At 42.3% G+C, this 13,183-nt stretch overlaps 1 protein-coding gene across 1 annotated transcript in view; it reads left to right on the forward strand.

Annotated features, from left to right (window-relative positions):
- Sntb2 (syntrophin beta 2) overlaps positions 1–13,183 on the forward strand; it is an 87,906-nt gene that overhangs the window by 48,516 nt on the left and 26,207 nt on the right. Inside the window, exon 2 of the mRNA XM_036189001.1 lies at positions 3,039–3,252. Coding sequence (XP_036044894.1) covers positions 3,039–3,252 — 214 coding nt within the window. The remainder of the gene's footprint in view (positions 1–3,038; positions 3,253–13,183) is intronic.

The following is a 13,183-nucleotide window of genomic DNA, read 5'->3' on the forward strand; positions in this document are numbered from 1 at the left end:
TCATTTAAAAAAGGAGAAGGGGCTGGACAGTTGTGGCACACGCCTTTAATTCCAGCACTCGGGAGGCAGAAGCAGAAGGTTCTATGTGAATTAGATCTGTACAGTCTATAGAGCTAGTCCCAGGACAGCCAGGGCTATACAAAGAAACCAGAATAGGAAAAAGGGAGTTACATTAATACTTTTTAGGATGGATAGGACCTCTTTCTCTTGGATTTTTTCTTCTCATGTTTTTTGTTGTGGTGGTGGTGTTGTGGTGGTGGTGGTGGTGGTGGTGGTGGTTGGTTTTTTTGTTTGTTTGTTTTTAATTGAACCTAAAGCCTCAAGTCCTAGGCAAGAACTCTATGACTACCTAAGCCCTCCCCTTCGTTTTACTAAGCGTGATCAGTGCAGGTAAGACAGAAAATTAGCTCTAGCCTCTGAGCGCTTAGAGCAGTTGACAAACATCAGTGTGTGGTTATTTTGAGGATGATTCCCCCTTTCCCCCTACCCCAGCATTGCTCTGTGTAGCCCTGGCTTTCCTGGAACTCGTTCTGTAGACCAGGCTGGCCTCAATCTCAGAGATCCACCTACCTCTGCCTCCCCAGTCAGTGCTGGAACTATTTTGAGGATGATCTTTAACTATGAGGGGGGGGGGAGAAGTGAGCTGAAAGCTAGTGGGTTGGTTGTAAAGGTGTTTCTTTTCAGGTTGTCCAGGTTGGTTCTGTGACAGCTGGGAAGTTATTAGCATAAGACAAAAATATCAATTTACAGGCATTAAACATTATGGATAGCTAATTAGCTGGATGTACAGGCAGTGACACTATAATCTCAGGTGAAATTTAACACTTTTTTTTTCTTTCTTTTTTCTTTTTTTTTTGAGCAAAGGTTTCATGTAGCACAGGCAAGCCTTAAAATTGGTATGCAGTCCAGAATGACCTTGAACTTTTAATCCTCCTCTTCCCACTCATAAACCACCTTGTTTGGTTTGTGAGGTGCTGAACATCAAACCAGGGGCTCTGTCCGTGCTAGGAAAGCAGTGTGCCAGCCTGGCTGTCCTGAGCCCATATTCATTGCTCTTTTAATCCAGTGGCGCTTAGGTTGGATGTGTGTCTGCTTTGCTTTGGTTTTAGCATGTTTGTAGTAATCATATTAGAGATGCTAATTCTGAGTAGATTGTTAAGGACTCTTCTAATCATTGTACTTTTCAAGGGTACTCATTAGAACCGCTTTGTTTCTCCCAGTTGGTAAGCTAGTAGCTGGCATGGTGCAGCAAGTGTTCCAAAGCATGCCTCTGCCATTGGCATTGATTGAAAACCTTGGGAATTTCTGCCAAGTTCCTGTGATCTAATCCTCTCCTGAAAGCACAAAGCTCGAGTATATTGAAATGCCTGAGTCAGCTGCTTAAGGGATATATTGGCTACACTCCTGCTCATTCTTCTAGGATGAAAAATCTCCTTGGTGACCCAAGGCAGCAAGCTTTTGCTCTCTCCACCCAAAAATGCATTTATAAAAACATGCAGGAAAAATATGTCCACATATACAAGTGTCTGTACATATCTAAATGGCAGCATGAGGATTACGTTTCCAAGTATTATGCTTGATTTCAGCAGATATTGGTGTGGTGTTTTTTGTTTGTCTGTTTCATCTGTTCTTTTGAGACGGGGTCTTACTTTGTAGCCTTGGCTGGCCTGAAACTCTAGATAGAACTAGCTGGTCGTGAACTCACAGAGATCCACCTGTCTCTGCCTCCCAAGTGCTTAGGTTAATTTGATAACGTAAGACAATGGCTTCATCTCTTCTACTGATTAGGGTTAATTTTATTTAATTTCTCCAGCTTCCTAAGGAAGGCAAAAGAAAGGCACCTGCTGTTTATTGAATATTCACTGTGTTCAGAATCACTCTTTGTTTTTAGGGGAGAACCTTTGAAGCAGCAGGTAAAACCATAGAGCTTTGAAGCAGTGGAAATTGAACCAGGCAAGTCCCTTCCCAAAGGTGTCTCCATTGTGTTGTGAAGTGTTGAGGGTTCATAAAACACCATCATTGGTTGGTATGGAGGGGGTGGGGGATAATAACCGACTGACTGCTGTAAACATTACTAAATAAAAATACAAGTAGTAAGTAGTAAGCATAATATACTACCATTGTGTGAAATTGGTGGATAGACAGATGTATAATTGTGTCTGTTCTTAATTGCACTTAGCATATGTAGCACCTCCACATGCTCACACAATAGTTAACTTTAGAGATGGAGATCTGTCATTATTATGAAATCTAGTACTTCTGGGCTTTGTTTTATGTGAAGGTGTATCAATTATACCTCATTCAAAAACCTAAAAACCTGAAACTTTTCGAACACAACCATGATGTAAGTGGAAAATTCCATACCTGACCTAATATGGCAGTACAAATGAAGATGCTCTTGCCTAAGTTGGCCTTCAAGTATATGTATACAGTTTATGAAAATGGATTTCTTGTTCATCCTCCCATGTATATGTGAATATTTTTATCTCCATGTATATACAAATACATCAAAATTTGTAAGGCTTCTGCTGGCAACCATATCAGATAAGGGATAATCAACCTATATTATGTATTCAAAAGAGAATTTAGTGGGAATAGACAATTGTGAAAAGGCAGGGGGTTTCCTTTGTGCTTGTATATACTTTGACACTTTTTTTTTTCTTAAGCACAGTAATAATGTTTATGTAGCTTCCTCTTCCCCATCCAGGTGAAACATCCTTTAGGGCAGGGACCAAGCCGTATTTGCCTTGTATCAGTTGAGCTGAAGTACTTGCCTTAGTGCAGGGAAGAAAGAGAAATCTTTTTCTGCCATTTGAAAGGTGAGATTAAGATTGCTGTGTGTATTTCAGTGGGAAGAAGCATTAAGGTGAGCCCCTCAGTGCGAGCTCAGGATATGTGGAGTAAAGCTCAAGGACATTAATAGCATTTGAATTCTGCTTCACTGTAGATGTTGCATGTATATGAATGTTTCAGTTTTCATTTGATCAGAAACAAAAAAATACTAACCTTTTGTTTTTGTTGTTTTTTTTTTTTCATAGTCAAGTTCATCCGAGAAGTAACACCATATATCAAGAAACCATCTTTAGTATCAGATCTGCCATGGGAAGGTGCTACTCCCCAGTCACCAAACTTTAGTGGCAGTGAAGACTCTGGTTCTCCAAAGCATCAGAATAGCACCAAGGACAGGAAGGTCATTCCTCTCAAAATGTGCTTTGCTGCTAGAAACCTAAGCATGCCAGATCTGGAGAACAGGTGAGCTGTGACTGTCGAGAGCATCACACTCAGCATTACAAACTCAAGGACATACCACAGTATCAGTGTCGAGTAGATTATTGAGAAGAAAAATTACATTCTGAGATCAGAGATCAGTCTTTCTTTTTAGGACCCTGGGCAGCCTCAAACCCACCATCTTCCCACCCAGCCCCCATGCCTTTTTTATAAGGATATTTCTCTTTTTTTTGAAACAGGATTTCTCTGTGTAACAAGCCCAGCTGTTCTGGAACTCACTCTGTAGACCAGGCAGGCTTTGAACTCACAGAGATCCGCTTGCCTTTGCCTCCTGAGTGCTAGGATTAGAGGTGTGCACCACCACTGCCCATCTATAAGGAAATTTCTTAATTGTGAGTAATGTATAGTTCAGAGGCCACATTGTAGATCTGGGACATAAATTGGTATTGTGTCTCTGACAAATTGGCTTCATGGGCCTCCCTGTCTTCTATAAAATGCAAGCAATGGAATGAGTCGTTTATAATCTTTCCTTCTTGTTCTATAGCAATTTGTGTTTTATATTGACTTTGATTTCATTGACTATGTGAAAAGTACTATCAGACTCAGTGTCAGGCCAGGGGTTTTGCAGTGGTGATGACTTATTTAAAAAAAAAAAAAAAAAAGCTTGTTCAAAGACCTAAAAACAGGCCTAATATGTTTTTATTCTGTCTTTGATCTGAATGCACCCCTGTGCCTAAGCAGAGTAGGATAGAACATGGAACACAATAAAAACTGAAACCAGGCTTTTCTTGTTAGGTATAGTAGCACATGCCTTAAATTCCAGCACTCGGGAGGCAGAAGCAGACAGATCTCTGAATTCAGGACTCAACTGGTCTACATAGTGAGTTGCAGACCAGCCAAGAATGACCTTCTTGAACATGTAAGGCTTTAACTTGATTAAAACCTTGGGGCCGGGCGTGGTGGCGTATGTCTTTAATCCCAGCACTCGGGAAGCAGAAGCAGGCCAATCTCTGTGAGTTCAAGGCCAGCCTGGTCTACAGAGTGAGTTCCAGGACAGACTCCAAAGCTACACAGAGAAACCTTGTCTTGAAAAACAAGAAAACAAAACTAAACTAAACTAAAAAGGAAAAAAAAAAACCCACAAAACTTCTGCTTGGAGTGTTTTATGTACTATCTCAAGAAACTATAGCTTATTTTAAAGTCTATAAAATTTATTTTATTCATGTGTATGTTTATGTGAATGTATGCTATGTGTGTGGGTGCCTGCAGAGGTCAAAACTGGAGTTACAGGCAGCAGTAAGCTGCCTAGCATGGGTGCTGAGAGCCAAACTCAGGTCCTTTGCAAGAACATCAGGTGCTCTTAACCTTGAGCCATGTCTTCATCCCAGGAAACTGTAGCATAAAATGCCACAACTGAACAGTGTGGTAGCTCTCACCTATAATCCCAGTGCTTGGGAAGGTGAGGAAGGAGGATTACTGTGAATTTAAGGGCAAGTTGGGCTACATAGTGAGTTCTAGATTAGTCTAGGTTATAAAATAACTGAGTGAACCAGTTTCAGGAAAATCACAAAGGTGCAAAAAGCCTTCTGTTCATCTATTGGACACACACACACACACACACACACACACCCCTCAGGCCAAGGAGACAGAAATGCTAAATCCTTCCATTATAAATCACTTCTAGAATAGGTGCCTATGGCATTGCTGATGCGGCTAGAAGAGCGAAACATATACAATTTCTGGAGAACGGGTTGCAGGGATAGGGAAAGAAGGCAGAACAAAGGTGATCATGATTTGACCATATAACTCAGAGATCTGCTACCTTTATCATCTACTAAGACATCTGTTAGAACCCATCACCTTGACTTTCCTTAAAACTCAGTCATAAGCTGCAAATAGTGTGTTATGTCTGTGCACCACATAAATACTTAATGCCCATAGAAGTCAGAAGAGGGCATCGGATTCCCCTGGAACTGGAGTTACAGACATTTGTAAGCCACCATGTAGGTGATGGGAAGTGAGCCTGGGTCTTTGGTTGGTTGGTTGATTGGTTGGTTGGTTTGGATTTTTTGAGACAGGGTTTCTCTGTAGTCCTGGAACTCATTCTTTGGAATAGGTTGGCCTCAAACTCAGAGGTCTGCCTGCCTCTGCCTCCCGAGTGCTGGGATTAAAGGCGTGCACCACCACTGCCAGGCAGGAGCCTGGGTCTTCTGCAAAAGCAACAAATGCTCTTAACCACTGAGCTGTCTCTCTCTCTAGCCCCATATGCTGGAAACATTTGATAACTGTCAGGTTGGAAAGAGATCCTCAGAACCAAGTGTAGAGAGCAATGTGACACTGCTAAAATGGTAGCCAACTATCTGTATGTATGTTTGCAGCTCAGGAAAGTGGGACAGGGATTAGGAAAAGGAGAAAGGGATCCTGAGGGAGATAGGAGATGGCGATGGGTCACATGTAAAAGGGAAGCAGAAAGGGAACCAGCGGGGAGGGGAATGGAGGAGGGAATGAGGCTACGAAGATGCTATGGTGACACCCAGCACTTTCAGCAAAAGTCAGAACACTGCAGAATATTTGGGGTGGGGGCATGCATCGCATGGCACCCTTCATTCCAGTCAGATGAACCCTCATACTTGGCCATGATGTGCTGTACAAGGTTGGATCTCTGGTGGCTGAGGCTAGTGTAAAGATTCTCAGTCTCACTGCTCAACAGGAATTTATTCCTACCTGAAATACCACATTTGAAAATGACTGTCTGTTTGTAAGATACAAATGAAAAGAGACTAAAGGTTATTCTGTGAAGGGTGATGATGCTTTAAACTTGCATTGCAGTGTTCTCTAGAGAAAAGCAAGCAGCAGAATTACAAGTAGCTAGCGGGGATCACACGTAACTTTGCTTATTTCCAGGACTGAACATCTGTCCTGTGTGTCTTGGTAGGAAAAAAAAATACAGACTCATCACCTAAGCAAACTTCAGTTGTAAGACTAGAAGACAGAGCTAAGCACGTGGCCTGTGGCACTTGGGCCAGGCTATTTGTTTTCTATATGCCTCAGTTTCCTTTGAACAAAATAAAAATTCTATGAGGGTTAAATAAGAAAATTGTTATAAAATTGGCATAGTAAGTTCTTAAAGGTGTGTGGGTGCTGTCAATTTCCTCTGGTTAAAATTGTTTATATAATTTCTCTGGCATGTTTTCTATCTATAAAATGAAAATACAGTCAGTTCAGCAGCATCTTGTAGAGCCCCTTCAGGAAAGCTGGAGAGATGGCTCTGTGGGTAAAGATTTTGTTGTATGAGCATGAAGACCCAGCACCCTTGTAAAAAGCCAGATTTGGTGGTGTGCACCTGGAATCCCAGTGCTTAGAGACAGGAAGATCCTAGGGGTTTGTGGGCCAGCCTAGCTGGTCAGTGAGCTCCAGGACCAGTGAGACAGATAGAGAGTGCCAGAGGCAGAGGATCAAACTGACCTGGCCTCCATACACACACACAGCATGCTCACATGCATACACCACACACACACACAGCAAGGGGAATGGAGATAGGATCTATAAAATCACTGGGAGTGGTTTATCCTTACATTGATCTAAATCCCACCAAAACACATGTCAATTTATCTGTTTTAAAAATTATTTTATGAGTGTTTTACCTACATGTATGCCTGTGCTCCACATGCATGCCTGGTACCCCACAGAGGCCAAGAGGTCAATGTACCCTCTGGGACTAAAGTTACAGATGGTTGTGAGCCACCATGTGAGTGCTGGGAACCAAATCCAGGTCCTCTGGAAAAGCAGACAGAGCTCTTAACTGATGAGCCATCTCTCCAGCCCTATCTGTGCCTTCTTGATGGTCACCAGCCAAGGCGCAAGACCTTCTCTCAAAAAGCAAACAAAACAAGCCGGGCAGTGGTGGCACACACCTTTAATCCTGGTACTCAGGAGGCAGAAGCAGGCGGGTCTCAGTGAGTTTGAGGCCAGCCTGGTCTACAAAGAGAGTTCCAGGATAGCCAGGACTGTTATACTGAGAAACCCTGTCTCGAAAAACAAACAAACAAACAAACAAGTGGTAGGTGTGTGTTTTATTTTCAAAGGAACTTCCAGGGCTAGAGAAATGGCTCATGGGTTAGGCTGCTCTTCCCGTGGACCATGCTTTCCAGCAGCACATGGCTTCAAGTGTCTGGAACTCAAGTCCCAAGGGATCAGACTCCTTCTGACCTCCATGTGCACCAGGCACACACATGGTCCACATACATATATGGAGGCAAAGTACTCAACACATTAAATAAATAAAGTAAATCTAAGAAAGAAAAGAAGAAATTTCCAGGCATTCTTCCAGAGTGACTGTGCCATTTTATGCTAACACCAACAACAGCCAACAGTGTAAGAGTTTGGATTGCTCTTTGTCCTTGCCAGCATTGCCTGTATTGACAGTTTCGATGGGTATGTGGGAGTCTTGTTATGGTTCGGCTCTCTTTTTTGAGGGGGCTGTAAGGGAAGGTTTTGAGACAGGGTTTCTCTGTGTAGTTTTGGTGCCTGTCCTGCATCTCGCTCTGTAGACCAGGCTGGCCTCAGAGATCCACCTGGATCTGCCTCCCAGTCATCTTTTTTTGTTTGTTTGTTTTTTTGTTTTTTCGAGACAGGGTTTCTTTGTAGCTTTGGAGCCTGTCCTGGACTAGCTCTGTAGACCAGGCTGGCCTCGAACTCACAGAGATCCACCTGCTTCTGCCTCCTGAGTGCTGGGATTACAGGCGTGCACCACCACCGCCCGGCTCATCTTTCATTTTTATGTAAAGGTTTCATTAAAACCAAAAGGGAGGCCAGGCATTGGTGGCGCATGCCTGTAATCCCAGCACTTGGGAGGCAGGTAGATCTCTGTGAGTTCGAGGCCAGCCTGGTCTATCAAGTGAGTTCCAGGAAAGGTGCAAAGCTACACAGAGAATCCTGTCTTGAGAAAAAACAAACAAACAAAAAAAAAAAAAAAGGGAAATGGCTTATTTTTGTTATCATTATTTTACTACTTTGATTTGGTTCTGTACTTATAAAGCTGGTAGGGTTTCTAACTCAGAATAAGTGAGTAAAAGAAGGTTACTGCCTTTGCCTCACTAGATGCTTCTGTTAATTATGTGTTGTGTTATGAAACTTGAAAACTAATTAATTAGTGATGAAGTCCGGTGAGAGAACATGAGCCTATTCCTTAGCAAGCAAGTGTCCTGTAGGAATGTAGCAATTTTAAATCTGTCTTTTGCATTGGCTCATAGTTTCTCATCTTCATTCTGACTATTTTTTAGTAAAAGGTATACTTGAGATTTGTGACATAAAATCCCATGATTATTACTAAATTTAACTCATAAGGTATGTCAAATACATAACCAGGCAGATAAAATAATATAGGCTGAGCTTACAATTCCATGCTTCTGTCTACCTAAATTATTGATTTGACTTGTCTGTTCAAACTGTGATTTAATTTCCCAGGAAATCCTCAGTGTCTGACTACAATCCAAAACCTTTAACCTTGTAGCTGCCTCCTCTCTCCTATGGGCTCAATTACTGGCAGACTGCCTCCATGTTTGCTATTGGCAGGGTTTTCATTTTGATTTTCCTTTAAAATAGCTCATTTTAAGCATTACTATGTTGTTTGTGTCAGTTTTGAGAACTGCTCCAAGACAGGCTCTTGGATCCTAGACTCAGTTCTGCTTGGGAGTTTATTGTTTTCTTCATTGACTTTTCCATAGCCTCTTTCTAAGAAGCTACAATTTTCATAAATGCTGGTGATCCCACCTACAACTCCCTGCCCATTTCATCATTTGAACCCTCATGTCCTGATTAATGTCCACTCCTAATTAGTCAGGTTTAGTTTTATTATATAGCAGATTTATTTTCATTCTTCCAAGTTATTTATAATTAGGGACTAATACCAGGATTTTTAGAAGCTATTCTGTGTTAATAGGATACTCAGTGGCCAATGACCGCCATGACCTATCTGAGAAACTGTCTCAGGACTGTATACAGCGTAAAGGTTTTCTTGTTTTTTGTTTGTTTGTTTGTTTTGTTTTTTTAAATTTCTTCCCCAGAAAGTAATTGTTTTGTGCCTAAAGAAGGATGAACTGATTTCTATCTTCAGTGCTAAGTAGGTCAGTAGGAGGAGTGAAGGAAATTTCTTGTCTGGTTCTTGCCAGTAAATTTGAGCATGTGTTTAAAGAATGTTATGCTGGCCTCAGTAACACAGTCACGGGGTGGAAATAAATGAATATTTATTTCCTAGAATATGGTCAGCCTAAAGACATGCAGTCTGGGCCGGGCGGTGGTGGCGCACGCCTTTAATCCCAGCACTCGGGAGGCAGAGGCAGGCGGATCTCTGTGAGTTCGAGGCCAGCCTGGGCTACCAAGTGAGATCCAGGAAAGGCGCAAAGCTACACAGAGAAACCCTGTCTCAAAAACAAAAAACAACAACAACAAACAAAAAGACATGCAGTCTGAACTGAGAGTTGCTTCTCCCAGCCAGTTTGGTGGGAATGAGAATGGCCGGCTCTTTTGCTGGGATGAAGTCATGGTAGTCACTGGCCATTGAGTATGTTTGTTTGAGACAGTTTCACAGTGTATCTTAGGCTGTCTTAGAATTTACTATATATATAGCCCAGGCTGGCCTCAAATTTCTTGCAATTTTGCCTTAGCTGCCCGAGCACAGAATCCACAATGCTCAGCTAGGTGCACTTTTGTTTGGGGGTGGATTTTGTTTGGCCTTTTTGCCTTTGGTTTTGTCTTTGCAGTGGTGGGAGCTGAACTTTGGGGTCAAACACTCAACTGAGGCACATTCCTGTTTTTATCTTTTGAGAGATAACTCACTAAGTAGCCCAGGCTGGTGTGGAACTCACAGTCCTCCAGCATCTCTTTGTAGTGCATACTTTAGTCTCACTTTCAGAAATAACCTTGCACCAATTCCCACCCATTTAGGGATGTGTGGCAGAGTGGCTGGGATTTGGCTCTTCCACTCACTTTAGTTAGGGCTTCTGTTGCTGTGATGAAATCTGTGACCAAAAGCAACTTGGGGAGGAGAGATTTGATGCTGTCTTAGGACTCTCAGGTCATATGCCATCACTGAGATGAGTTAGGACAGCGCAAGACGTGAACTGAATCAGATGCTGTAGAGGAATGCAGCTTGCTGGCTTGCCTCCTATGGCTTGCTCAGCCTGCTTTCTTATAGAACCCAGGACCACCTGCCTGGGAAGTAACAGTGCCCACAGTGGGCTGGACTCTTCCACATCAATTATCAATCAAGAAAATGCCCCATAGACTTGCCTATTGGCAATCTGGAGATACAATTGAGGTTCCCCCTTAGTAGATAACCCTAGCTTGTGTCAAGGTGACACAGTCAAGTGACCAGAGACCACTTTTCTAAGACCTACGGCCGTGTGCCAGCTTCCCAAATTTTGTTGTTGTGAGCTCTCTGAGCTTATAGGATTATTCTTTAATTTTTTAAAAACGATTTTTTAAAATTTATTATGTATACATTATTCTGCCTGCATGTGTCCCTGCAGGCCAGAAGAGGGCACCAGATCTCATTACAGGTGGTTGTGAGCCACCATGTGGGTGCTGAGAATTGAACTCAGGACCTCTGGGAGAGAAGTCAGTGCCCTTAACCACTGAGCCATCTCTCCAGCCCCTATTCTTTAATTTTTTAAATTAATTTTTTTACCTGAGTTTGAGCATGCCACAGTGAATGTTTAGAAGTCAGAGGAAAACTTACAGGAATGTGTTCTCTCCTCCTACCAGGTGGGTTTTTCAGATCAAAGTCAGACCATTAGGCGTGGCAACAATATCTTTACCTGCTAAGCCATCTCACCAGCTCTAGAATTAGCTTTTAAAAATGTCGTCTTAGGCTACATGGTGGTGGTGGTGCACACCTTTAATTCCAGCACTTGGGAAGCAGAAGCAAGGTCAGCCTGGTCTATAGATTGAGTACCAGGACAGCCAGGACTACACAGAAAAACCCTGTCTTGAAAAACCAAGAAAAGAAAAGCTTCCTGGGAGGAGGTACCAGGTTTATAAATGATCTCACCACTTAGAGCCAGTTTGGAAGTGTGCCCGGAAGTGTGAAGGTTTCCACTGCGGTCCTGCTTTCCCTTCACTACTGTACATTGTCTGTGCTTTTCTTTGGTTGGTTGGTTTTGGTTTTTCAAGACAGGGCTTCTTTGTAGCCCTGCTGTCCTGGAACTCACAGAGATCTGCCTTCCTCTGCCTCTCAAGTGCTGGGATTAAAGTTAAAGGCATGCACCACCACCATCGCCAGGCAGAAGTGTCTTTTAAGGCACAGTCTTCATAATAGCCAGAACCAGCTGTCCTTTGTGACCTGTAATTAATTGTGTTTTATCTACTGTTCATTTTCTGCCCTCCCTGTTAGACTGTAGGCTCAATTAGGGTAGAGATGGGATTTTTTCCCCCTTTGGTCTGTGTTTCTGCAATACGAGCACAATATCTGTCATTTAGTAGGGACTCAAGTAATATATTTATCTAAGGAAAGATAGATGGGGGCCTAGAGAGGTGGTGGCTCAGTGTTGGAGAGTGATTGCTCTTCTCCCAGAGGACCCAAGTTCAGTTCTCAGCACACCTGTGACTCCCATTCCAGGGCATCTGATGGCCTCTTCTGGCATCTGTGGTACCTCCACATACCATAAAAACAAGTAAATCTTAGAAGAAAGTACAGCTAAGCAGAATTTGAGAATAAACATTTGCCATATAAAATAACAACTTTAAGTATTTGGAGCTGGCAGCATGCTGGTCCAGACCTGTCATCCCAACACCTAGGAGGATTGTCATGAATTTGAGGCCAACCAGGGCTGCATAGTGATAACTTCTCTCAAAATAATAAAAAGTAGGGCCAGCAAGATGGCTCAGTAAGTCGAGCTGCCTGTCACCAAGTCTGACCACCTCCGTTTGATTCCTGGGACTCACAATGTAGAGGAAGAGTGATTCCCACAAGTTACCCTTTGACCTCCACACTCAACACTGTGCACACTCACGTGCACATGCATATGTGTGTGTGCACAAATTAATTGAACAACTCCCCCCCAAAAGAATTTTTTAATGCAAGATGAAAAAGTAAAATCAAAAATAAAAGTAGATTAGCAAGATGACTGAGCTTGTAAAAGTACTTGCTGCATGTAAACCTAGACCTGAATTTAACCTCGATCTCACTGTAGAACTAAAGAGTAGAGCGGGGATACCTAATTAATGTCCGACTGTTAGCTGTGAGGCCAGCCTTGGAACTGCTGCTCTAAAGTTAGCTTTAGCCAAGTGGAGCAGCAGCAGCAGCAGCAGCAGCAGCAGCAGCACATGTCTTTAATCCCAGCACTCAGGAGGCAGAAACAGGTGGATCTCTGTGAGTTTGGGGCCAGCTGAGTCTATACAGCAAGTTCCAGACCAGCCAGGACTACACAGTGAGACTCAGTCTCAAATATGTAAATAAAATTCCAAATTTTCATAAGGAATGATATTCACATAGAAAAGTAATATCCTGCTAGTATCCCTTTATTTCAAATAATATGCATTTCAGTTCATTGTTAGGATTTTTATGGCTTGTACTAGAATTACCTATTAAAAAATTAATATATGGGAGTTTGGGATTTTGCTCAGTGGTAGAGCACTTGCCTAGCAAGCGCAAGGCCCTGGGTTCGATCCTCAGCTCCACATACAAAAAAAAAAAAAATTATATATGTGTTTTTGTGTGTGTGTCTGTTCCCATAAGTATAGGTGACCACAGTGGCCAGAGACATTGGCTCTCCTTAAGCTGAAGTTATAGGCAGTTTCTATATTAAATATAATAATATAATCACCTAATTTAGGTGCTGAGATTCCAACCTGAGTCCACTGGAAGAACAGCAAGTACTTTTAATCACTGAGCTATCTCTCCAGCTCCTAGTTATTTTTAAATATATTTTTTAATTTTTAAAATATAAAATTCTTT

The sequence above is a fragment of the Onychomys torridus genome, chromosome 5 (assembly GCF_903995425.1).
Source record: "Onychomys torridus chromosome 5, mOncTor1.1, whole genome shotgun sequence".
In the NCBI taxonomy this organism is placed as follows: Eukaryota; Metazoa; Chordata; class Mammalia; order Rodentia; family Cricetidae; genus Onychomys; species Onychomys torridus.